Source organism: Bos mutus, chromosome 7 (assembly GCF_027580195.1).
Source record: "Bos mutus isolate GX-2022 chromosome 7, NWIPB_WYAK_1.1, whole genome shotgun sequence".
Classification (NCBI taxonomy): Eukaryota; Metazoa; Chordata; class Mammalia; order Artiodactyla; family Bovidae; genus Bos; species Bos mutus.
This window is the reverse complement of record NC_091623.1, coordinates 98,831,566-98,859,272: the sequence shown is the minus strand read 5'-3', so window position 1 is coordinate 98,859,272 and position 27,707 is coordinate 98,831,566. Positions and strand designations below refer to the sequence as shown.

Here is a 27,707-nt window from a genome sequence, read left to right as displayed (position 1 = left end):
GAGCAAGAGAAAAAATGAGCCTTCCCTAAGGACTGCTTCCTCATTTCTGGTTATAAGATTTATGTAACTTGGTCTATTTCATTTATTTTTCCTGTCTATCCAGAAACTCAAAGAAAAACTGATGACTCAATTTATCCCAGTGTTTAACATACGTGCCTTCTCCCTTCATCCCTGTTACTGATTCTTGCCTCATATATCTTGCATTTTCATTTTTGTTGCTGTTGCTTGTTTTTTCAAATACATATTATAGTTGATTTCATTATAATAAATCATCTCATGTTCTATAGTACAGAGACATAAAAATGTTTGTGTTTTTCCTAGGTCTTAAGCCTTTTCTAGCTGGTAATTGTTTCCCTGTGTCTGCTTTGTTTCTAAGGACACACCTATACGGCTCCAGAATAAGCCAAGGGCAACCAAATCCTGCTTTTCCAGTTCTGTTTCACAAGTCCTCCAGGACAGAGGGCTCAAAGCAGTTCCCAGCGAGTGCTTAGAATTCAGGCCCTGGCTTCAACCAAACACAGCTTATTCTGAACATACTGACTTTGCAATTTTGCTTCTAGAAGTCAAAATAAATATGTCCACTGTGGGTCACAAATCCTAGTTCATTAAGGTTTTTGTTGGTAGAAGTAATTTTTCCAGAAAATGTTTACAGTTTTTAATGATGCAAAAAAAATGAAATATATGAAAATTATTATTATCCAGAATAACTGAAGAACATTTCAAATTAAGAGAACTAAATTTCAGATAATGTAAGTCCAAAGTCTTAATGACAGAAAAAGGATTTGAACCTGACTCCAAAGAACAAGCACTTAATCCCTAAAAACATATGAAATTTCAGAGTTAAAAGTTTCATAAATCCTTTTTGGAAAAGTCTTTCAAAAAATCTGAACCCATGTTGTTGGACTAGTAAACTAAAACCTGACCTTTAAAAAAAAATTAACAAGGTTATTGGTGTTCCACAGTCTTCACTGGGTTTCCCTAGTGGCTCAGCAGTAAAGAATCTACCTGCAACACAGGAGAAACACAGGATCAGGAAGATCACTTGGAAAAGGAAATGGCAACCCACTCCAGTGGGTTGCCTGAAAAAACCCCAGGGACAGAGGAGCCTGGTGAGGTTGCAACAGTCAGACGTGATTTAGCAAGTAAACCACTACTCCCACCAGTCTTTGTTATTCTCATGGACTAGCAGAGTGCCCTTGAAGACACTTGAAAAGAGTGGATGAAAGAATTTTGGCAAGTCTAGTGCAGTCTTTTCATTTCTTCCACAACCTTGTTACACAGATGTGGGTCCTCAGTGGCCACTGGTGTGGTTCTTGCCTACTTGGTCATAAAGGATTGAACCACTGTCAAATCTGACCCAGCTGAGCCAGGAGGATTCTCCCAGAATTATTTAATGGGACAGTGAGACAAGACTGAAACCATAAAGCACAATGACAATTATGGCATTAACTGCACTCTACAGCTCTACAGCATATAGCACTCTAGTCTAGAATAAAAGATCTATGTACTTCTGTCCTGGATCCTGTTCTCCCAAGCATTACTTCAGTGTATTTTCAATAAATCTTTTGTTTGTTTGTCTTCCTTTAAGCCAGGATAGGTGTGCATGCAACACAAAGAAACTCTCATAATGCAGATAGCTAATAAGCAAAGAGTGAATACCTACTAAATACTGAAAAATACATTACTTTCTATCATAAATTTATATAATCCACCTTCTGCATTTTCCAGAGACTTCCAGTTTTTTATTCCCAACTCCATTGACATTTAATAAACATTGTGTAATTTTAAGATGTACAATGTGTTGATTTGATAGACATGTATACTGCAAAATGATTACCATGAAAAGGTTAGTTAACACATTCATGGCCTCACATGGTTACTTTTTTTTTAATTTTATTTTTTAATTTATTTTTTGGCCATGTGCAGCAAGTGGGATCTTAGTTCCCTGACCAGGGATGGACCCCCACACCCACTTCAGTGAAAGTACATTCTTAACCCCTGGACTTCCAGGGAAGTCCATATAGTGAGAACTTTTAAGATCTACTTTCTTAGCAACTTTCAAGTACACAATACAGTATTATTAACTACAGCACCAGGCTGTATATTAGATCCCCAGCTTACTGATATTATAACTGGAAGTTTGTAAACTTTGACCAGCTTCGCCCATTTCTCTCACCGCCTCCTCTGGCCCTGGCAACCACCAATTTACTCTCTACTTGAATGACTTCCCTTTTTTTTTAAGATTTCATATATGCATGAGGCCATACAATATTTGTCTTCCTTTGTGTAAAAAGCTGAGCTTCCCTGATAGCTCAGCTGGTAAAGAATCCACCTGCAATGCAGGAGACCCTAGTTTGATTTCTGGATCAGGAAGATAGGCAAGAGAAGTGAATGGCTACTCACTCCAGTATTCTTGTCTAACTTAGTTCACTTTAGCATAACATCATCACATTTCATCTGGTGGTTTAGCTGCTCAGTCATGTCCAACTCTTGTGACCCCATAGAATGTAGGCCTCCAGGGTCCTCTGTCCATAGTATTTTTCCAGGCAAGAATACTAGAGTGGGCTGCCATTTCCTTCTCCAGGGGATCTTCCCAACCCAGGGATCAAACACAGTTCTCCTGCCCTGCAGGTAACTTCTTTACCAACTGAGGTACTAGGGAAAATTTGCTGCAAATGACAGGATTTCCTTCTTTTCTAAGGTTGAACAATATTACATATATATGTATATATACACACACACCACATCTTCTTTATCCATTCATCCATTGACAGGCATAGGCTGTTTCTAGGTCTTCTTTATTGTAACCAATGTTGCAATGAATATGGAGGTACAGATATTTCTTTGAGATAATGATTTTATTTCCTTTAATATATATCCAGAAGTAGGATTGCTGGATCGTTTGGTAGTTCTGTTTTAATTTTTTTATGGTAGTTCTGTTTTTTATTTTTTAGCCTTTATGACTGCACCAATTTACACCCCCACCAACAGTGCACAAAGGTTCCCTTTTCTCCATATCCTTGCCAGCACTCATTATCTCTTATCTTTGATAATAGCCGTTCTAACAGGTGTGAGGTGATGTCTCATCATGGCCTTGTTTTCTATTTCCCTGATGATTAGCGATGTTGAACACCTTGTCATATATCTGTCAGCCATTTTTATGTCTTCTTTGGGAAAAATGTCTCTTCAGATCCTTTTCCCATTTTTTTAATAAAAAAAAAATGTTTGTTTTTGCTGTTGATCACTATGAGTTCCTTATCTATTTTGGAAGTTAATCCCTTACCAGATATAAGATTTGCAAATATTTTCTCCCATTCAGGGCTTCTGTTGTGGCTCAGCTGGTAAAGAATCTGCCTACAATGTGGGAGACCTGGGTTTGATTCCTGGGTTGGGAAGATCTCCTGGAGAAGGGAAAGGTTACCCACCCCAGTATTCTGGCCTGGAGAATTCCATGGACTGTATAGTCCATGAATTCGCAGAGTTGGACACGACTGAGTGACCTTCACTTTCACTTTTCACTTCTCCCATTCCATAGGTTACCTTTTCATTTTGTTTATCATTTCAAAACTAAGCTAAATTTAAACATCACATCATCTTAAAGTTATCTAAGATTTCTATTATATTCAGCATCTGCCATGTGGACTGCTTCTTCCCAACAAATATGACCCAAGAATCCTCCTTCAGATCTGAGTGCCTAATCTGTGCTAAGGAAATTTACTGTAAGCAAAATGATTGGTGTACTCCCTGTGGGAGAGAGACATGCCCTATCAGAGCTTTTGTCGTTATCTCCATCTGTTCATTGTACAATTTGAAATCCCTCTTTCATGCTGGTAAAATAACAAAACACAACACAACAAAACAAATAACAACAGCAAAAACATAGGCACTGAATCGGTACTGGATTTGGTGCACTGCAAAGAAATACCTAAGACTTCCCTGGTGGCTCAGATGGTAAAGAATCCACCTGCAATGCAGCACACCAGGGTTTGATCCCTGGGTCAGGAAGATCCCCTGGAGAAGGAAATGGCTACCCATTCCAGTACTATTGCCTGGAGAATTCCATGAACAGAGGAGCCTGATGGGCTACAGTCCATGGGGTTGCAAAGAGTTGGACACAACTGAGCAACCAATACACAAGCAAATATCTAAGATCTCCAGCAACCTGTAGAGATTTTGAAATTTCCCAACTGCTCTACAATGCACATTTCCTCTTCCTGCCCTATGTTACCCCTCTTCCCACCCTCCAATAAGACCGCTCTCTGCAGCCAGCAGGAACACTTGTTTTTGTTTTGTTTTCTATTTTTTATTTATTTTTATTTTTTTCAACTGGAGTAAAACTGCTTTACAATATTGTGTTAGTTTCTGATATACAACACGAATCAGCTATATGTATACGTATATCCCCTCTTCTTAAGCCTCCCTCCCACCTCCCCCAAAATTCCACCCCTCTAGCTCATCACAGAGGACTTCCCTGGTGGCTCAGATGGTAAAGAATCTGCTTGCAATGCAGGAGACCAGGTTCTATCCCTGGGTTGGGAAGATCCCCTGGAGAAGGAAATAGCAACCCACTTCAGTATTCTTGCCTGGAGAATCCCCATAGACAGAGGAGCCTGGCAGGCTATAGTGCGTGGGATTGCAAAGAGTTGGACAAGACTGAGCGACTAAGCACACACATGTCATCACAGAGCACTGGGCTGAGCTCCCTGTGCTAGATGGCAGCTTCCCGGTAGCTATCTACTTTGCACACGGTGGGGTATATATGTCAATGCTACTCTCAGTTTGTCCCGCACTCTCCTTCCCTCCGTGTTCCATAAGTCTGTTCTCTACTTCTGCACCCCTATTCCTGCCCTCAAATAGGTTCATGTCTACCAGTTTTCTAGATTCCTTATGTATATGCATTAATGTAAGATATATGTTTACTTCACTCTGTATGACAGATTCTAGGTCCATCCACATCACTTCAAATGACCCAAATTCGAGGAACAACTGTTTTTGAAGATCAAGAATCTCTCATATCTTCACATTTTCTTTTGCTTTGTTATGATCCCTTGACACTATTATCTCACTGTAACCTTATAACTGCAGTACAGTTGGGCCAAGTGTACAACTGAAGTAACCTGGGCCAAGTATTATTTTCTTCACAAGATAGGTGAGGAAACCAAGATTTAGGGAAGCTAATGGATATCATGCCTAAGATACGAGAGCCGATGGTGGCTGAGCGTGAGGCTGGTCCAATCTCCAGCACAGCTCTGCTGCCCTGTGACACCCTGAGGACACAGTTCACAGTATCACTGTGTCCACAATCCCAACATCCCTACCCTGACATCAGCACTTCAGAGAATTTACCTCTTACACTTTACAGCAATGCCATGCAGGAAAAGTACAATAAGGTGTTTATCACTCAGTTGTGTCCGACTGTTTGCAGACCTGTGGACTATAGCCCACGAGGCTTCTCTGTATGGGATTCTCCAGGCAAGCATATTGGAGTGGATTGCCATTCCCTTGTCCAGGGGATCTTCCCAACCCAAGGATTGAATCCAGGTCTCCTGCATTGTAGGCAGATTCTTTACTGTCTGAGCCACCAGGGAAAGAGTACTTCTATTAAAATATTCATATTCTTTAACATCTGAGCCATGCAGAAAGAGCACATCTATTGAAATATTCAAATTCAAATTCTTTACCTTCTGAGCCACATAGAAAGAGTACTTCTATTAAAATATTCTAATTGTATGGATTCCTTCTGCAACTTCTCATCTCATTCTGAACAAAAGCTATTCAGATTGTTTTACAGTGGTGGCTGAGGACCTCCCTGAGTTGCCCAGGTCACATTTCTTCTACTGCCATTCATTCCTTTGCACCTTCCACTCTAGCCATCTGGGATCTCTTTAACACTCCAGGCATGTTCTTTCCTCAGAGCCTTGCATTTACTGTATCCTTTGCCTAAAATGCCCTTCCCCAAGACAGCCACATGGCTTGCTCCCTCAGTTAATTTTCTCTTTGAGATTACCTTCTCAGTGAGATCTTTGTTTGGTATTTTGCTTAAAGTTGCATCTTCTGGCCCACCATTTCTTATCCCTTTAGGCTGCTATATTTTAGTCCATAGCACTCATCTTTTAACACGTGTTAAGAGTTTTATTTATTTTTTTCCCTTTTCTGCACCCTCAATAGACTACAAGCTCTATGAGTCTATACTTTTACTTCTTTTGTTCAATATTCCTGGAAATATATATGAGAAGCAATCAGAACAGCATTTGTTCTATATAAATGTTGTTTATATAAAGCATTCTATATATATATATATATATAATGCTGTCTATATAAAAGGTCAATAAATATTTATTGTGCTCTATATTAAGCAAACCCCTTCATGGATCACTGTCTTGTCATGGCAAAGGGGCTTGCAAAACTCAATGAAGCTACAAGCCATGCTGTGCAGGGCTACCCAAAACAGAAGGGTCATAGTGTAGAGTTCTGACAAAATACAGTCCACTGGAATAGGGAATGGCAAACCACTCCAGTATTCTTGCCATGAGAACACCATGAACAGTATGATAAGGCAAAAAGATATGACACTGCAAGACGAGCCCCCCAAGTCTTAAGGTGTCCACTGTGATACTGGGGAACAGCAGAGGTCAATTACCAATAGCTCCAGAAAGAATGAAGCAGCTGGGCCAAAGCAGAAACAATACTCAGATGGGGATGTGTCTGGTGGTGAAAGTAAAGTCTGATGATATAAAGAACAATATTGCATAGGAACCTGGAAAGTTAGGTCCATGAATCAGGGTAAATTGGGTATGGTCAAGCAGGAGATAGGAAGAGTGGACATCAACATCTTAGAAATCAGTGAACTAAAATGGACCTGAATGGGCGAATTTAATTCAGATGACCATTATATCTACTACTGTAGGCAAGAATCCATTAGAAGAAATGGAGAAGCCCTCATAGTCAATAAAAAAAAAAGTCCAAAATACAGTACTTGGGTGCAATCTCAAAAATGACAGAATGATCACAGTTCATTTCCAAGGCAAACCATTCAACATCACAGTAAACCAAGTCTATGCCCTGGCAAGTTTGGTCTTGGGATACAAAATGAAACAGGGCAAAGGCTAACAGAGTTTTGTCAAGAGAAAACACTGGTCATAGCAAACACCCTTTTCCAACAACACAAGAGATGACTCTACACTGGACATCACTAGATGGTCAATACAGAAATCAGACTGATTATATTCTTTGCAGCTAATGATGGAGAATGTTTATATAATCAGCAAAAGAAAGACGTGAGCTGACTGGCTCAGGTCGTCAGCTCCTTACTGCAAAATTCAGGCTTAAATTTAAGAAAGTAGGGAAAACCAATAGGACGTTCAGGTATGACTTAAATCAAATCCCTTATGATTGTACAGTGGAGGTGACAAATAGATTCAAGGGGTTAGATCTGGAAGACAGAGTACCTGAAGAAATGGTGGACAGAGGTTCATAACATGGTACAGGAGGCAGTGACCAAACCAACTCAAAGAAAAAGAAATGCAACAAGCAAAGTGGTGGTCTGAGGAGACTTTACACATAGCTGAGGAAAGAAGGGAAGCAAAAAGCAAGGAAGAATGGGAAAGATATACCCAACTGAAGGCAGAGTTGCAGAGAATAGCAAGGAAACATAAGAAGGCCTTCTTAAATGAACAGTGCAAAGAAGTAGAGGAAAACAATGGAATGGGAAAGTCTAGAGATCGCTTCAAGAAAATTGGAGATATCAAAGGAACATTACATGCAAAGATGGCCACAATAAAGGACAGAAATGGTAAGGACCTAACAGAAGCAGAAGAGATTAAAAAGACGTGGCAAGAATATACAGAAAAAACTATACAAAAAAAAGGTCATAAGGACCGAGAAAACCACAACGGTGTGGCCATTCACCTAGAGCCTGTCATCCTGAAGTCTGAAGTCAAGCAGGCTTTAGGAAGCATTACTACCAACTAGTAGTTGTCCACTAGTACTACTGCTAGTGGAAGTGATGGACTTCAGAATTTCAAATCCTAAAAGATGATGCTGTTAAAATCCTGCACTCAAAGTGCCAGCAAATTTGTAAAACTCAGCAGTGGTCACAGGACTGGAAAAGGCTAATTTTCATTCCAATCCCAAAGAAGGGCAACGCCAAAGAAGGTACAAACTAGCATACAATTGCACTCTTTTTGCAAGTTAATAAGGTAGCGCTCAAAGTCCTTCAAGCTAGGCTTCAATAGTACGTGAACTGAGAACTTCCAGATGCACAAGCTGGATTTAGAAAAGGCAGAGGAGCCAGAGACAAATTGCCAACATTTGTTGGATCATAGAGAAAGCAAGGAAATTCCAGAAAAACGTCTACTTTTGCTTCATTGACTACATTAAAGCTTTGGACTGAGCGGTTCACAACAAACTGTGGGAAACTCTTGGAGAGATGAGAATACCAGACCACCTTACCTGTCTCCTGAGAAAGCTGTCTCCTGAAAAACCTATATGTGAGTCAAGAAGCAACAGTTAGAGGCTTACATGGAACAATTGATTGGGTCAAAACTGGGAAAGGAGTACAACAAAGTTATGTATTGTCATCCGATTTATTTAACTTATATGCACAGTATTATGTGAAATGTGGGGGTGGATGAATCACAAGCTGGAATCAAGATAGCCAGGAGAAATATCAACAACCTCAGATATACAGATGATACCATCTAATGGCAGAAAGTGAAGAGGAACTAAAGAGCCTCATGATGAATATAAACAAGGAGAGTGAAAAAGCTGGCTTAAAACTCAACATTCAAAAACCTAGGATCATGGCATTCAGTCCCATCATTTCATGGCAAATAGATGGGGACAAAATGGAAGCACTGACAGATTTTATTTTCTTGGGCTCCAAAATCACTATGAGTGGTGACTACAGCCAAGAAATTAAAAGACACTTGTTTCTTGAAGGGAAAGCTATGACTAACCTAGACAGCACATTAGAAAAGCAAAGATATCACTTTGCCAACAAAAGTCCATATAGTCAAAGCTATGGTTTTTCCAGTAGTCATGTATGGATGTGGGAGTTGGACCATAAAGAAGGCAGAGCACCATAGAATTGATGCTGTCAAATTGTGGTGATGGAGAAGACTCTTGAGAGTCCCTTGGACTTCAAGGAGATCAAGCCAGTCAATCCTAAAGGAAGTCAACCCTGAATATTCATTGGAAGAACTGATGCTGAAGCTGAATCTCCAATACTTTGGCCACCTGCTGCAAAGAGCCAATTCATTAGAAAAGGCTCTGATGCTGGGAAATATTGAAGGCAAAAGGAGAAGAGAGAGTCAGAGGATGAGATGGTCAGGTAGCATCACCAACTCAATGGACATGAATCTGAAAGCTCCAGGAGATAGTGAGGACAAGGAAAACTGGTGTGCTGCAGTCCATGGGGTCTCAAAGAGTTGGACATGACTTAGTGACTGAAGAACAACAACATATTAAGAAAAAAAAATTATACATAAGGACAAGATAGTAAGGATACAAAGTTGGACACTCTGTAATTTTGGCATTCAAGTAGTTCAGGGTCTTGATGCAGAAGTTATGAGCACATAATCAAGTGACCACACTTAGCTTGATCTAACAGAGGCACAGACATGGTAGCACTGGAACCAGGACAGCCATCAGTTCTCATTTGGAAGCCCTGGGAAGACAGAATCTGGACAGATGAGAAAGGATTTGGAGACACAGAGAAAGTGGAGGAAGGGTAATTCAATCACAGATGACAATTTAGACTAAAGCTCAGACTGTGACAATGCTTGACATTCAATGGCAGCTGTTCAAAAGCTACCTGGGTTGGTAAAGGAACGGATATCATTGGGACATCACCCATATGTGGACCTTCAGAAATGATGCTTTTTTTAATCCTCATTGTAAGTGCAAAAATTAGATATTAGTATTCCTTTTTGAAATAATCGGGGCTTCCCTCATAGCTCAGTTGGTAAAGAATCCACCTGCAATGCAGGAGACCCCGGTTCAATTCCTGGGTTGGGAAGATCCCCTGGAGAAGGGATAGGCTACCCACTCCAGTATTTTTGGGCTTCCCTTGTGGCTCAGCCGGTAAAGAATCCACCTGCAATGTGGGAGACCTGGGTTTGATCCCTGGGTTGGGAAGATCCCCTGGAGAAGGGAAAGGCTACGCACTCCAGTATTCTAGCCTGGAGAATTCCATGGACCAGTCGATCAGGTCACAAAGAGTCAGACATGACTGAGTGACTTTCACTTTCACTTTTCACTTGAAATAATCAGTTGAGAACCTGAAAGTTTAAGGAAACTTCCCGAGATCCCTCACATCACCACTGAACTTAAAAAAATTTCTCTGTGAGCCCAAAACCCCTGAGTTTTACTTCAATGCTTTTTTAGTTTGTGATAGGATTTCCTACTGTTGTTGTTGTTTTTGAGAGGGAAGGGAACTTACTATCTGATAGGTGCTAATTGACAAGACACTTTATTCAAAATTCCTCTTCAAAAATGATTAAAGTAGTATATGCGATGGCTCAGCAGTAAAAAAAAAAAAGAACCCACCTGCCAATGCAGGAGACAGGTTTGATCCCTGAGTCAGGAAAATCCTCTGGAGAAGGAAATAGCATCTCACTCTAGGATTCTTGCCTGGAGAATCCGGTGGACAGAGGAGCCTGGGGGCTGGCAAAGAGTTGGACACAACTTTGTGACTAAACAACAACAGTAACTCGCTCACCCTAAGGGAAAAACTAGTTAATCAGTTAACCATCTCCCACTCAGACGCCATTATCCCCACCAGCCCTCCAGCAACCAGTGGAGGGGAACTCCATTCTCTTGTCCATCGTAAAGTACATTCAAACGTAGAGCGAGGTCTGTGTGTGCCCTATGCTCTGCAGCATGTCCTTCTCATTTAACAATATCTCACTGTAGTTACTTTAGATAACTGGATACAAACCTTGAAAAGCTACCTGACAGCTCAAAACTTAAGACACTGTAATTTCCCTATTGCTGGACATTCATGATTCTTTTTTTTTTCTTCATGTTTTTATTTCTTCATAAAAGACTTCCAAAAACTAAGTTGCTAGATGAAAGGACTTTTTAAAAAAAAAACTATTATGCATATTGTCCAAAAAAAAACTTAAAATGTAGCAATTCTCTTACTGTCTCAAATTGACATTGTATTGACAAAAATTAGCTGAGATCTGTATATCTCTCAGTGTATGAATAACTTTCTACAACTTTACTGAAGCATAACTGATATATAAAAAACTGCATATATTTAATGGAGAAGGCAATGGTACCCCACTCCAGTACTCTTGCCTGGAAAATCCCATGGGCGGAGTAGCCTGGTAGGCTGCAGTCCATGGGGTCGCTACGAGTCGGACACGACTGAGTGACTTCACTTTCACTTTTCACTTTCATGCATTGGAGAAGGAAATGGCAACCCACTCCAGTGTTCTTGCCTGGAGAATCCCGGGGACGAGGGAGCCTGGTGAGATCCTGTCTATGGGGTCGCACAGAGTCGGACACAACTGAAGTGACTTAGCAGCAGCAGCAGCATATATTTAAAGTATACAATTTGAAAGTTTTATATATATATATATATATGTATATATGTATATATATATGTGTATATATATATATGGCTCCACAAAACCAACACCACAATCAAGATAATGAAAATATCCATTACCCCCCCATTGATTTTTCTCTTTCTTTTTTTTTTAAATTTAAATTTATTTATTTTAATTGGAGGCCAATTACTTTACAATATTGTATTGGTTTTGCCATATATCAACATGAATCCATTTGTAATTCATTCCTCCCTTTCACTACCCCTTATTCTGGCCACGGTGAACTGCTGATTTGCTTTTTGATACTACAGATTAGCTTACATTTTCTAGAATTATAAGATAGACTTCGGAGTACTTATTTGTTTCTCACCACGTTTTCAGCCATGTCTCAGACACTGAGACGACAATTGACACGCAGTGGGTCTGGTTGGTGTATGTGAGTACTGAGGGACCTTGGAAAAGCCAAACACATGACCAATACACCTCTAGCTCAGGTAATACGTGAGGGAAACCAGGGTACTTCTAGCTTCAGTCCTCTTACCTGCATTCCTCTTACCAACATGGGTGGAGAGTGCAGTGTTCACTTAAAAGCAGACTAATACTAGACTAACCTGAAGGTAGTGTAGTCTCCTATCCTTTCATTAAATGAAATGCCTTCTAAAATATCTAGAAAACAGATCATCTGATGGGTATATATTAATTCATGTTACTCATTTAATCGTAGAATACTTACTGAACATTACTGCGCACCGCTTACTATGCTAGGTACTGGACTCTGCCCTCTTGGAGCTCACAAACAAGTGGGAGAGACAAATAATGATCACCTAATCACACTTAAGTATACAATTATTTTTGAGATACATGCTCCTAAGGGAAGGAACATGATTATATTACAGCCTCTAATAAATGTATCTCACTTGGACAGGGAGGAGGGTTTCCTAAGATAGTTAGACCTGAACTGTTATCCAGGAAAAGAAAAAAGGAAAAAAATGACAAGGAGATAATGAGAAAAAATTCAGCAGAAGCAAATGAAGAGGAAGTACTTGTGAGCAAACAGACAAAAGCCCTGTGTCAGGCATCCTTGGTGCCAGAGGTTCAAGGTGGCTGGGAAACAAGTGAGAGCAGAGAGAAAAGCAAACACTAGGCCTAGAGGACCTCACAGGCAGGGTCAGGATTCCATTCTTAACTTCGAGAACGATGGGAAGCCACCGTTTGAAGCAGTAGAATGAGGGTTTGAAGCAGTAGAATGAGAATGCTCATTGTTGAATTTTGAAAAGATCACTTGGCAGCTGCAAGGATCAGACTGAGGGCTCGAGAGTAAGCTCTTACAAGAGATGAGATACTAGGGTGAAGGAGTATCAGTGCAGATGGAGCCATGTGAGAGGACTCAAGAGAATATTAGGAAGCAAGGTGGACAAGACAAGATATGAGTTGGATATGATGTGTCATGGAAATGGAAGTATCAAAAGTTGTCTGACTAACACAATCTGACTCTCAGTTGTCTGACTAGCACAGTTGGACCTGTGGTGGTGCTACTGATGGAGATGCAGATACTGGATCCAAAACTGCCTGTGACTCTCAGGATACTTGTATATTCAGGAAACTCAACAGAATATTCTTTGGCCAAGATGGATTCTTCATAACCTCGAGTCCCAACTTAAATAACATTTCCAAAGAGAGGACTTCCTTGACCACTCAAAATAAAACAGGGAACCTCTTGTCACTATTACTATTCTTAAAATCCTATTCTATTCTTTCATTGTTCTTATCATAAATTCATAATGATCTATTTACTTGTGTTTACTTACACAGTTTCTGTCTTTCTTCACATTGCAAAATCTGTGGGGCCATGTTCATTTTGTTTTATAATTGTGTGCTCAATTTCTGGCAAAGTTAGTGTAATTTATATTCAATCACCACTTGAATTAAAAATACATATAGGATATAACAAATAACAAACAACCATTACTATAACTATTAGTCATGTTAGTGGTTACTATCATTCAATCAGGAAACAAGTTCTCCTTAGACAGAGACACACACCTAGCTAGTGGCAAAGAATGCACCTTTTTAAAATGCTCAAAATAAAGCCATAGGTAGTTACTAGAAAGGACGATCTAGATCGTTTTCGTCTAGGTGTGTTTCCAAATGAAAAATTTGATACAATAGAAGGTGCTGAAATTTCTTATTAAATATCTTCAATAGATAATATGTAACAAAATGTCTTCTTCGATGTTTCTAAGGACCTATGAGCGCCCCCTACTGCCTTCAATCTGCTTCAACAGCCTGCAAGCTTTTCTTTTCCAAGCTTTATATAAACACAGCAAGTTTTACTTTCTTATCTGTTTGTTTGTATTACTTGACTTAAACACGGAGGCCAGAAATAGAATGTCATATATTGCATCTCCAGACTCTCCAACATATCAAGCCAGTAAAGGAACTTATTGCTTTCTTAGGCAGAACAATTACACCAGAAGCCTTGTCTTGGGTCCCTAATTCATCTTTGGGAATGGATCTTCTCTGACTTAAATAATCTCAGATCTCAGTTGTTCTTTTACATGGAACTTTGTCAGTGGCTATCAAAATTTTAAACACTAAAGAATTCTTGGCATTGCATTTCTACTTCCAAGATTTTTCTGAAAATATAAACAAAAAAATAAATGCAAATATGTAGAACTTTTCAAAGTAACAAAAAACATACTAGAAATGATTTAAATATTCACATTGATGTCAGTTTAGATAAAGTATGGCTTATTCATGTATGCATGTTTCTTTATTTTTTTTGGCCACAGGGCATGTGGGATCCTAGTTCCCCAACAAGGGATCAAACCCATGCCCCCTGCAGTAAAAGCATAGAGTCCTAACCACTGGACCACCAGGGAAATCCTGGTTGCTTTTAAATGTGCCCAAAATGTTTTGAAAACTCATATAAAACTATGAATGGGTTTCTTATAGTTTGTTGGGTTTGTGGAAGAAAGGAATTAAGGTTACATATTCCATCACTTCGTGGTAAACAGAGGGGAAACAGTGATAGACCTTATTTTCTTGGGCTCCAAAATCACTGCAGATGGTGACTGCACCCATGAAATTAAAAGACGCTTGCTCCTTGGAAGAAAAGCGATTACAAACCTAGACAGCATATTAAAAAGCAGAGACATTACTTTACTGACAAAGTCCGTCTAATCAAAGCTATGGTTTTCCCAGTAGTCATGTATGGATGTAAGAGTTGGACCATAAAGAAAGCTGAGCACCAAAGAATTGATGCTTTTGAACTGTGGTGTTGGAGAAGACTTGTGAGAGTCCCTTGGACCGCAAGGAGATCCTACCAGTAAATCCTAAAGGAAATCAGTCCTGAATATTCATTGGAAGGACTAATGCTGAAGCTGAAGTTCTAATATCTTGGCCATCTGATGGGAAGACCTGACTCACTGGAAAAGACCCTGATGCTGAGAAAGATTGAAGGCAGGAGAAGGGGACAACAGGAGATGAGATGGTTTGATGGCATCACTGACTCAATGGACATGAGTTTGAGCAATCTCCAGGAGTTGGTGATGGACAGGGAAGCCGGGTGTGCTGCAGTCCATGGGGTCCCAAACAGTCAGACACAACTGAGTGACTGAACTGAACCGATGTAATTATACACATATGCTGCTGCTGCTGCTGCTGCTGCTGCTGCTAAGTCGGTTCAGTCGTGTCCAACTCTGTGCAACCCCATAGATGGCAGCCAACCAGGCTCCCCTGTCCCTGGGATTCTCCAGGCAAGAACACTGGAGTGGGTTGCCATTTCCTTCTCTAATGCACAAAAGTGAAAAATGAAAGTTAAGTCGCTCAGCCATGTCCAACTCTTTGCGACCCCATGGACTGCAGCCTACCAGACTCCTCCACCCATGGGACTTTCCAGGCAAGAGTACTGCAGTGGGGTGCCATTGCCTTCTCCATACACATATAGATACATGTATATATAATTATACACATGGGTATATAATTATACACACATGTATATACATGTATATACACATGTTACATGTGTATATAATTATATATGCATATGATATATATCATATATAGGTATATAGCTTATATTAATTAAATTGCATATAATATGTATTTCTGTATTCTGATTATCTTCCCAATGTGTGCTAAGTCGCTTCAGTAGTGTCTGATTCTTTGCGACCCCATGGACCATAGCCTGCCAGGCTCCTCTGTCCATGGGATTCTCCAGGCAAGAATACTGGAGTGGGTAGCCATTTCTTTCTCCAGGGGACCTTCATGATCCAGGGATCAAAGCCGGGTCTCCTGAATTGAAGGCAGATTCTTTACCATTTGAGCCACCATGGAAGCCCCATATTCTCTACCAAGTTTCTTGCAAAATGATGCTATAATATAAAAAACAGTGTATTGACATCAATACATACAAATACAAAGCACTTCTATTACCATAAACATTTCTCATGGGATCCTTATATACCACACTCACTTCCCTCTTATTCCTGTCTGCTTCTTAACCCCTGGAACTCAGAAATCTGTTTTCCTTTTCTATTACTTTGTTATTTTGAGAGTGTTTATGTTTATATAATGGACTTACACAGTATTTAGCTTTTGGAGATTGACTTTTTTCATATAATTCACTTTTTTTTTAGCATAATTCTCGGAAGTTTCATCTGGACTGTTGTGTGTATCGATAGTTCCTTCTCTGTTTATTGCTGGTAGTATTCCAATTCTGTAGATAAATATATAGCAGTTTGTTTAACCATTCATCCATTTAATGACAACTGGATAGTTTCTAGGTTTTGATTATTACAAATGAAACTGCCATGAACATTTGTGTACAGGCTTTTGCATAAACATAAATGTTATTTCTTTGGAGAAATGCCTAGGAGTACAATTGCTGGGCTGTATGGTGTAGTTCCATGCTTAGTTTTTAAAGAAACTGTCAAAATATTTTTCAGAGTAGCTGTACCACTTTACATTCACACCAGCAATGTATGAGTGATCCAGTTTTTCTATATGCTGGACAGCATTTGGTGTTGTCACTTTGATAATAAATTTTATCAACTTCTGCCAAATGTTTATCATCAGACTCTGCCTATGTTCCCTCACATAGTCTGTCCTTCATAACTAAGTCCTTCCCTTTGATACACCCCCAGAAAAAAATCCTTCAGACTGCTGTGTTACATTTATTACTTAAAACTTGGTGAAACAGAACTTTTGCCCCAGGCTTCTCCATTTAACACCTTGAATAAAAGCATTATCATCTTTCTTAAATATGTAAAATGCCACAAAGTAGGAGAAATGAACAGCTTATTAATACAACTGATAGGAGAGAACGAAAGGATCAACCCAACAAGATAAAACTTAACAGAAAGAAATCCATCCATTCAAAAAACACAAACCCAACACTGACCACCTACAGACTCTGTACTATGTGCTGAGAATACAGACATAAGTAAAATCAGGTCCCTATCAATCTGATTTCACAGTTGAGAAAGAAGATTTTGATATAAGGATAAAAATGCATGTGTGCTAAGTTGGTTCAGCCATGTCTGACTCTTTGCTACCCTTTGGACTTTAGCTCACCAGTCTCCTCTGTCCATGGGACTCTCCAGGCAAGAATACTGGAGTGGGTTGCCGTGCCCTCCTCCAGGGCATCTTCCTGACCCAGGGACTGAAGCCTCATCTCCTATGTCTCCTGCATTGGCAGGAGGATTCTTTACCACTAGCACCACCTGGGAAGACCAAGTATGAAAATAAGTATGTCTAATCTGTGATTTGAGTATGTTTGTTAGTTTAAAATAGTGTCTGACTATTTTTTTATTCAATCAGCACTAAAAATCTTTCAGTGAGTTTGAAGCTGGAGTGATTTTTCTATTTTAAGAAATCACTTTTCCTTCCGTGTGGCTGATAGATTGGAAAAGATCAGCTTTGGGAATACAGAGAATATTTGGGAGGTTAACAGAGTAGTCAAATGATAAATGACAAGGTTTTGGGGAAAGCAGTAGCAGTAGTGATAATGAAAATGTATATGATAGATATGAAAAAGTCTTATAATTAGCAGGGCTTTGTTACCAATTAGAAAGTAATAAATAACACCAAATCTCATGGTCTTACATCTGCAACATTTTAGTTTTTTCTCATACTGTATGGCCATCTTGGGTTGCGTTTCCAATCACAGCACAGGGGAAAGAGAACTTAGGCCAACTTTTAAAGCTGCCACTTTCAAGTGATCCTGTCCTTTTCATTGACCAAAGCAAGTCATATGACCATGCCTGACTTATTTAGGAAGGGCATATACAATTCTATGAATGGAAGATGCCAAAAATGGGTTAAAATAATGTAAATTACCACATTACTTGACTACTTCCAAGTAATTATCACCTAAGTTTTCTTTCCCCATGTGCCATGATGATCAGAAATGCTCCAAAGACTATTCCATCAGTTCTGGGTCACAGAATTCAGGCAACACAGGGAGAGCTACAGCCAACCCAAGACGGTCATACAGTATGATAAAAAATTAAAATGTTGTGGATGTAAGCCCATGAGATTTGGAATTATTTATTACTACAGCTGGATTTCCCTGGTGGCTCAGCAGTAAAGAACCTGCCTGGAGGGCAGGAGCCACAGGAGAAGCAAGTTCGATCCCTGGATAGGGAAGATCCCCTGGAGGAGGGCATGGCAACCCACTCCATTATTCTTGCCTGGCAATCCCATGGACAGAGGAGTCTGGAGGGCTATAGCCGGTGGGGTCCCAAAGAGTCAGACACCACTGAGGCGACTTAGCAGGCACGCACACACGCATTAGCACAGCTAGGCAACCTAGTCTATTCTTAGTAGATGCAGCTAAAATTAGGCTTCTGAGAAGATAGAATACCTAGAATGATTCCCAAGTTTCTGACCCCATACAACAAGGAAAATAGTGCTATATACTGAGGTAGGGAATTAGAACATCTGTATGTGTTTTAAAAGACAAGAAGTCCATATAAATGTCTTTTGAGCTGAACATTAAAAAACAGTTTCCATTGGAGGTGATTTATAAATAACTAATTTTCTTCTTCTCAAAGGAAAAATATAGGTTGCAGCTATATATTTTAGAGTTCTTTTTAAATTTATTTATTTATAATTGAAGGATAATTGCTTTATAGTATTGAGTTGGTTTCTACCAAACATCAACATGACTCAGCCATAGGTTTGCCCATGTCCCCTCATACTTAACATGGAGATTATATTGACAGCTAGGAAAGTTCAGTGGTTAAGACTCTGCTTCCACTGTAAAGAGCACAGTTTCGATCCCTGGTCAGGGAACAGCCAAAAATAAAATTAAATTAAAAAAATTTTTCAATATGGGGTTAAGGAAGGGTAGGAATCAAGATCCTCTCCAGAGAGAAGATGACAGTTAACATTGTATTAGTCAGGAACCAACCAAGAAACAGAAACTGTTTTAATGCATAGAACAGAAGGAATGTAATGCACAGAATTGACTCAATAGATAAGAGAAGACCTAAAAAAATTAACTAGGTGATGTAAGGCAACCTAGAAACTGATAATAACAGAAAGCCACTATGAACTTCAGCTGGAAAGAAAAAGAAGAGATGGTACAACCAGAGTCCAAGAACTGGCTCACCTGGCAAAAACTAAAACCAAAACAAACTTCTCCAGCAGGAACTGGTGGCTCACACCCAGTACAGACAGTTGACTTCTCTCAAATAGAGAGCGAGAGGAAGCCACACTCTGGTCTTTCCCCTTTTCCCACTACCCATCTCCTGCTTGTGCCTCGAGTCCCTTGAACAGCAAGATCAAACCAGTCAATCTTAAAGGAAATCAATCCTGAATATTCATTGGAAGGACTGATGCTGAAGCTGAAGCTCCAATACTTTGGCAAAGTATATGAAGAACTGACTCACTGGAAAAGACCCTGATGCTGGGAAAGATTGAGGGCAAAAGGGGAAGAGGATGACAGAGGATAGGGTGGTTGGATGGCATCACTGATTCAATGGACATGAGTTTGAGCAAACTCAGGGAGATTGTGAAGGACAGGGAGCCTCTCAGGGAGATTGTGAAGGACAGGGAGCCTCTCAGGGAGATTGTGAAGGACAGGGAGCCTGGCGTGCTGCTATTCATGGGGCTGTGGAGAGTTGGACACAACTTAGCAACTGAACAACAGCAACAACAACGTCAACTTTCATAATTACCTGAGAGATCGACCTGGGAACCACCTGCATGGGTCAGTATCTCATCCCTCAGTGCCCCCACCATGGAGTAGAGCATGGGGAACATGGGGAATGGATTGGAGGGCAAATAGTCCCAGATTTGCACAAGTCCAAGTCTGGAGGCAGACCAGGGCCAACATTCCAGGCGAGAAGAAGCTTGATTTTTCATTAAGGCATAAAATGTGTTAGCAGCAAAGAGATTTAGTTATCTTTTCAGCATGACTGGGGCTGGGGCACATGTGAAGAAAGGAATATTAATGAGACGAGGCATGTAAAATAAGTCCAGATCATGAAAGACCCTATATGCCATGCTAAGGAGCTTGAAATCTGTTTTATCGGTGGTCATATACAGCTAGAATGTTATCTTGGAAAAGATAATTCTGGAGTCATTGTACATGTAGCACTGAGGAAAGGGAAGATATTTTAGAATGATGTAATAGCAACCTAACTTGGTGGTAGTTCTGTGAAGCTATGGGATGGCCTTAATTTAACTACAGACTTAATATAAGCTCACATTCTGCTGATGTAGACTCCCAACCAACGAGCTTTGTAGCACTTTAGTCTTATCAGACAATATGTGGAAATTTCTATTGTATTTCATGTTTTAAAGTTTCTTTATGATACATGACATAAGTCAAAGAAAGACAGACACTGTAGAATATTGCTTATATGTGGGATCTAAAAAAGATGGCCAACTAGTGAATATAACATAAAAGAAGCAGGCTCACAGATACAGAGACCAAACGAATATAGAGATATAGAATATATAGATATAAAGATATAGAATATATAAAGAATAAACCAGTGAGAAGAGGAAAGTGGGGAGGGGCAAGATAGGGATATAAGATAAAGAGATACAAACCACTATGTATAAAATAAGCTACAAGAGTGTATTGTGTACACCCGTACAAATAACTACAAATGGAGTGCAACCTTGGTAAAGTTAAAAAGAAAATAAAAAAGAAAAATAAATAAATAAAAATAAAAACTGTGAATCACTATATTGTATACTTGTAATTTATAATATTGTGCAGCAACTATACTTCAACAAAAATCTTTTAAAATATCTTTAGAAGTAGGGGAATAAGAACACGAGGAGTCTGAAAAATCACCAGATAATAAGAAAAAGGAAAGGGGAAGAATGACTACGCCTTACTGAAAATTCGAGTTGTCTTTACAATGTTAGGTTAGATTCTACTGTACAGCAACTAACACAACATTGTAAAGCAACTATACTCCAATAAAATTAATTTTAATAAATAAAAAATAAAGGTGAAGAATGTTGAAATGAATGTGCAAAAATAAATAAAGTACCATCTTAAAAAAAGAAAAAAGGAAATGTGAGTTGTCTTTATAACAACAGACTGTCTAGAGTTTATAATCCAAGGACAAAACTATCTAACTAGGCCCTTCTGAATAGAGTCCCCCAAACAAAAACAGGACAAACTGAAGTCTTTTCAATGCTTTATTCATTCTTTTCTGGGGCCACTACATTTTAGGATGGAAAGAGTTTCTGCAGGGGAGGGAGGGAGAGCATCATCTCCCTCCCTCCCCACTCTTGCTTTTTCTGCCATCACACCAAATATGAGAGCGCCTCCTGAAAGTCAAAAGGACAATATTAAAAATAAGAGCAGTTTACATGTCATTAGCAGACAGTCAATATCCTATTTCACCACCATTATCCTGACAAGGAAACAAAAGCTCAAGAGTGATTGAGTCCCACCCAGAATCACAGAGCTGGGAAGTAGCACACATTTTACAACCAGAACACAAATCTTTCTCGTTCAAAAATTCCTTCTAGAATTGTGGACACTGCACTTGCCCTGAGATTCCAGGACATGCTGAATGTGTGTGGGTACAGTCCACGACAGGGAAGCACAGGTTCACAAATGAGAACAGGTCGGGTGGGAGTGGGCTGGACAGGGTGGGTAAACCCTGACCTTTGACCAAGTTAGCCCCACAGGCTGTAGTTACCAGTAGTTTCTTCACGGCCTCGGAAGCCTCTGGTGTCAGCTCATTGACACACTTCCTCAGCCCTTCCACAAGGTGCTCAACGGAAATGCCCAGAGTATTCAGAAGAAGCTTCAGTGGGTCCAGGAGTGGGAGAGCATCCAGAGGCACGGGACGAGGCAAACTGTTGATGAGGAAGGCGGTAGCTGCAGAGCAGAAGAAATCCCAAGTGAGAGCTCACCGCCCTCCATTCTATCGGTGGCTCCATCTTGATTTCCCAAAAACTTCTGCTTCGGGACCTCTGCACCTACTGTTCTATCTCTCTAGAACTTTCCTTCACCAGATAGCTACATGTCTTTCTTCTTCACTTATTTGGTCTCTCCTCAAATGTTACATTCTCAGAGATGTATCTAAAATGGCATCACCAGTCACGCTCCTTCTTTATTTTTCTTACCACTACCTAAAATATTAAACCTTTATTTATTTACTTAACCTTCATCCTCTCATTAGAATGTATGCTCCTCGAGAATAAGGACTGAGTTTTATTCACTGCTGTACCCCATGCCTAGAACAGACCCTGGTATACAGTATGAACTCAGTAGATACCAGTGATTGACTGGACAGGGATATACTTTGCATGTGGCTGTCTCCACAGCCCACAAGTTTGAAACCAACGGAAAGATGCTATAATGACCTTCCACTTGGACACATGAATGGACCCAACTGGAGCCCAGGAAACTGCTCCCAACCAATTCAACTCAGTGCTACAAACATAACTGAGTAGGGACTCTAAGTCAGTTGGTGCAGATACACAGATGAATAAAATAAGATACTTGACTCAGAGAACCCATGCAATCTGATGGACAGTAAAGAGCTGTGTATGCCACAGTGCAGCACGTCCTATGCTAACATTATGGACAAAGCTCTATGGAAACACGGAAGAAGTGATGATTAATTCTAATATAGGAGAGTGTTACAGGAATTTTCCCAGAATAGATGTTGCCATAGTTGTGTCTTGAGTCAAATATCATGATGACAGGTAAAGAAGGGGAGCAGCATTTAGAAGAGGAAAATAATTGACCAAGACACCAAGATAATAAGATCAAAGATCATACACAGGATGGTGAGTCTTCTTCAGATTTCCACTTGGATGTGCTAAGCAGGTGAGGCTGCAACCTGAGTGAGGTCAGATTTTCAGACTTGAATGTCATATGAATGAGTCTGAGATTTTTTTTTCCCCTCAAGTGTAATAGGGAACTACCATGGCTATTCTATGGGACAACTGCATTTTATATCTTCAGCAAGATAACTTTCACATAGACAATGTTAGAGAATGGGGGAAATGCATATTATACATATTTTTACAAAATACATGTGCATGTATGTAAATACACAGATGTAGAAGCACATACATGAGAAACACATCTTCCTGCTGGCACTCCCACCCCCCGTACTGCTGGCCAACACTTCAGCCTCCTTTGCAATCCTTTTTGTTTTCTCATTCAAAAAAAAAAAAAAAAAATGGAGCTTGTACACCTATTTTCCCTTCACTTTCTACTGCCTATTTTCCCACCCAAAGTTCTCCTCCAGAAAGGGATATTTATATCCTTCCCACCCATCTTTCTGCTGCCACCTCTCCTCAGGTACCCCTAGACATTAAAGAATGACAAAATAGCCCAAATAGGTGAAGTTACAAATTAGTTCAAAAATTCACAAGTCAAAGTCACCATTGTAGCATGGGTATTACACAGTTTCTCATGATTAATCTCCCTACTTCCTACTTTCAGCACTTTGGTGAGTGTCTTCTCTGTATTTACTTATATATTTCAGAGGGGAGATCCTCAAAGCTTTCTGTTCTCCAAATGAGCAGCAGCCATTATGATGTATTCTGCAGATACACCCAAATGTATCTTCCTGTAGCTAAAATGACTCCCTCCAAAAAGAAAGGATTGGTTGCCATTCTCCTCCAAAAAGCCAGCTTCTATACCCTACCTCGGAGAAGGCAATGGCACCCCACTCCAGTACTTTTGCCTAGAAAATCCCATGGACGGAGGAGCCTGGTAGGCTGCAGTTCATGGGGTCGCTAGAGTCAGACACGACTGAGTGACTTCACTTTCACTTTTCACTTTCATGCAGAAGGAAATGGCAACCCACTCCAGTGTCCTTGCCTGGAGAATCCCAGGGACAGGGGAGCCTGGTTGGCTGCCGTCTATGGGGTTGCACAGAGTTGGACACGACTGAAGCAACTCAGCAGCATACCCTACCTAGAAATGGAACTGTTCACCCTTCACCTCTGTCACAGAGCTCTATCTGTACTTTCATTGTGTATCACAGTGGACCAGTACAATAGTGACTTCTGTAGAAGTCTTCACTCCTCTGCCAGACTATAAGAACCTTGACAGAAATATGCATGTCTGATTCAGGTCTGAATCTCCCAAAGCCTACCCAGTGCCCAACAGATTATAGCCATCTAACAAATACCTGTTGATTGTATGAACATAGAAAAGTAGCTATGTCTCAAGAGAACCAGCATGGCAATCTGATTAGAGATGAGAGCAAGGATGACTCCATATAATTTCAGAAACATGAAAGAATCAAATCTTAATTCAAAATTAAGGGAAATCAATGGTGGCCAGAGTTCAGTAATGAAGTGCATTTGTTGACCCTCAGTGGGAGCTGATTAATTTCCTTGTAGGATACACCAGGGATAACTTGTGTTGGATTAGAGCTTGGAGCTGGGAGCAGGAGGCATCTGAAGTCCCTTCTGACCTTACCAATATCTGTGGCTCTAAAACTCCCTTCACCATATGCCGCCAGGAGCCTCGGCTCACTAGTTGTGCTCCTGTTATCAAGAAAGTAGAGAGAGATCGTGTGTTCCAGGCCACTTACCAGAGTAACTGCAAATGCCGATGGTCACCAGCAGGAACACAGTGACCAGCTTCATGGCGGGTTACCTGTGATATTTACCTGGAGTTTAAAATTAAACTGGAAAACCTAAGGGGTCGGCTGAGCCAGTGGTTCCCCTTGCTGTACCAAGTGTGGCAGTGGCTTCTGCTCGCACACATATTTATATGCCAAGGACTTGGATTTCAGTCATGACCACTTGACTTGCCCCTGGGAAGAACAGCATGAAGGTCATGTTTCCTCTCTAAACAAACTGAAGGCTTTTTCCACTTTCCCTCATGTTCCCATGAGAAACAAAGCCCTAACTTAAAGTACCCTCAAGGCTCTCTAACACCACAAGCTCTTACATGAGACCCGGAGCGGGATAGGGGGCTGTGGTAAGCAAAAAGCTCTAAGAGTCCTTTCCCTGGAAGAACTCTGAAAAGAAAGTTTTGTATCAGGATTAAAAGGATTAAGGCTCTGTTGCTTTCCTCCAGTGTTCTATTTGTTTAAATTTCAGAGAAACACATTACCTGATGAATGCCCCAGTTGACAATTCTGAGGTCCCTTCAGCCCTGAAATAATATAGACTCAGCTTAATGGCATTTAGTAACCATGTTTCTTTGGAATTTACCTCTACCCACCCCAATCCTGTCACATATTTACCATGACAAGATATTTTACCACTTCTAGTGCTTCCCACCTATCTGGGGGGAACACCTAGGGTCAGGCCTTCTCTATGTTCTCATTTAGTTCAGGACCCAAAGTAAAAATGCCTTTTTAAAGACCTGGGATTCAATAGTTACTCTATAGTATTGTTCTCCTCATCTAAAATAGGACATTTAGCAGCTAACAGCAAGACAGTCCCAAAGGGGTGTGACCCTGAGGGAAAAAAAATTTTTTTACAAGATCCCATACGTATAAATAACTTGGGTCACCAAAACATGCATGTCAGAAGCCTTTTAGCAGTCCAGTCCCTTGCAATCATGCAAATGAAATACTTGTTGGCCAGGGGAGGATCCTATCTGTAAGCCCAAGCCCTAGAGCTCCTTGGCGTATCTAGTGCAAGAAAAAGAGAAAGAATGAACCTTGAAAGGGAGAAATAGAGATCAGAGTCCAGGTGGGTCCCAGTCCCAGCTCAGGGCTAGCTAGCCAAATGACGTTGCTGACCTCAGCCACCCCCTCCACTGAGGGGATACTCAGAACCTTCTGAGGAAGATATATCAAAGCATAGTCCACTTTAGATGCCAGGCCAGGAATTGGGGCCCTGCTTGAGGGTATGGTACTATTATGAGGATTTAATATAATTATGTAGACCCAGGATGTAACTGTACCAACCCAAGATTAACACCTAATAAATGTCACCTGTTGTTCATTTCCATACATTGCTGAGTTACAATTGCCATTTCTTTTTCTGCTACTTTATAAACTACACGGAGGAGAGCATGTATTACTGCATATATGGGGTATTACACATACTCAATCCTGCCCCCTCTACTGCTTTCTCTGCCCGAGAAGGCTTCATCTATTCCTGGGGAATTATCCCAAGCCAGAACTCTCACATGGCCAAGGCTGTATGTGGTGAAGTGGTATTGTTCAACAAATAGTTATTAAGCATCTTTGTGCCCAGCACTGTCAGGAACTGAGACTGGAGCAGTTAACAAGGCAAGCTAATTTCCTGCTTTCATGGAACTGACAATGTAATGGGATAAACAAACAATCAACATGTAAACAAATAAAGACTAGTCCTAGGTGCTGTGATGAAGCTAATAGGGTGCACTGATTGTAGAGAAAAAGAGGGTTAGGGGTACAGTCAGACCTGAAAAGAGATTCAGGCTTGGCTACTCCCATGCTTCCTGTGTCCTGAGTCTGTGTATTATTCATGTCTTTTTAGTCCATATTTCTGATGCTTTGACATTCTGGGGCCTTGCTGATCTTGGAGGGACTACCATTCCCAGGGCTAACTAATTCTTAGATAGCAAATGACTCACCTGGGAATGTACTTTCCTAAGCAAACCAGCCAATCTACAGCCCACACTGCCAACCACCTCCTTGGGGAGCCCCGACACTGGGCCACTGTCTGCCTGCTTCAATTACCCCTGAGGCCCAGGCAGGTACCAAACAGCTAGGGACAGTGCCTACACCCCAGACAGAGCCCACTGAAATTATTCAAACTAGCCTGTCCTAAACCTGCTTACCCTGTCTCCCCATCCCTTCCCACAGAAACCAGAGTAAAAGCTCCTGCCCACTCCCCTACCACACCTTCCTGACAAAGCCAGAGCTTCCCATGCACCCTACTGCCCTGGGGTGTGGCATGCCCTTTTTCTGGGGATCTATCTCTGTAACAAACTATCTTTAAAATGGCAGTCATCTCCTGATCTGATGACCTGCATAAATATAAAACACATTCTTCTTTCCCAGGACTAATTTGTAAACATCTCAAAGAACTTTTTCTTGTTCGTGTTTGGATCCTAACACAAAATCTTACACACTTGATAATATTATTAGGAACTACCAATCCGTGCCAGGCCCTACACTTTGCATATGGTATCCACTTCATTCTCATAAAACCCCTGATGATAAACAGTTTTAATCCCATTTAATAAATAAGAAAGTCTGAAGCTGAAAGCAATGAATTAATTGCCAGAGTTACTTAAATATATATAATGTGGCCAGAATTTGAGCCCTTTCTTCTGATTTATATTTCTTCACCTTGAAAAACTTATGGACAGGGAGGCCTAGTGTGCTGCATTTCATGGGGTCGCAGAGAGTCAGACACGACTGAGGAACTGAACTGAACTGAACTGAACTGAATAAGCTTTTCCAGCAAGCACTTGTTAATAAATAATTCATTAGAAGAAATGAAAAGGAAACAAATGTCACAGTGTCTAAATTAATTTGGGGTGTGTTTTTTGAATGAACTTTTGTGGAGATTAAGTTCATAATTGGGAGTGGAAGTTCAGTTAGTCATTCAACAAGCATTTATTGAGCATGTTTGGCTGATGTGCTTCTGTGGTAGATTTTAGAAATACAGCATGACTCCTGCCTCTTCTTGAGTATATTAAAGGAAACTGTTAGAAGCAACTAAGTCCAACAGAATAAAAGCCATATA

General features: G+C 40.4%; 1 protein-coding gene across 1 annotated transcript; it reads right to left on the bottom strand.

Moving 5' to 3' along the window:
* Window positions 1-21,213: 21,213 nt before the first annotated feature.
* On the bottom strand, window positions 21,214-24,762 carry SCGB3A2 (secretoglobin family 3A member 2). The gene is made up of 3 exons (XM_005908390.2): window positions 24,602-24,762; window positions 21,737-21,918; window positions 21,214-21,359 (listed from the first exon to the last, which is right to left on the bottom strand). The coding sequence occupies exons 1-3, from the start codon at window positions 24,654-24,656 to the stop codon at window positions 21,336-21,338; spliced, it is 261 nt and encodes an 86-aa protein (XP_005908452.1). The 5' UTR covers window positions 24,657-24,762; the 3' UTR covers window positions 21,214-21,335.
* Between the last annotated feature and the right edge of the window lie 2,945 nt (window positions 24,763-27,707).

Excerpts from the sequence above, each read along its gene's own strand:
- SCGB3A2 (XM_005908390.2), bottom strand. The coding sequence starts at position 24,656 with ATGAAGCTGGTCACTGTGTTCCTGCTGGTGACCATCGGCATTTGCAGT. Across the intron at positions 21,919-24,601 it reads CGGCATTTGCAGTTACTCTG|CTACCGCCTTCCTCATCAAC; the intron begins GTAAGTGGCCTG and ends TCTGCTCTGCAG. Across the intron at positions 21,360-21,736 it reads AGGCCGTGAAGAAACTACTG|GAGGCGCTCTCATATTTGGT; the intron begins GTAACTACAGCC and ends TTTGACTTTCAG.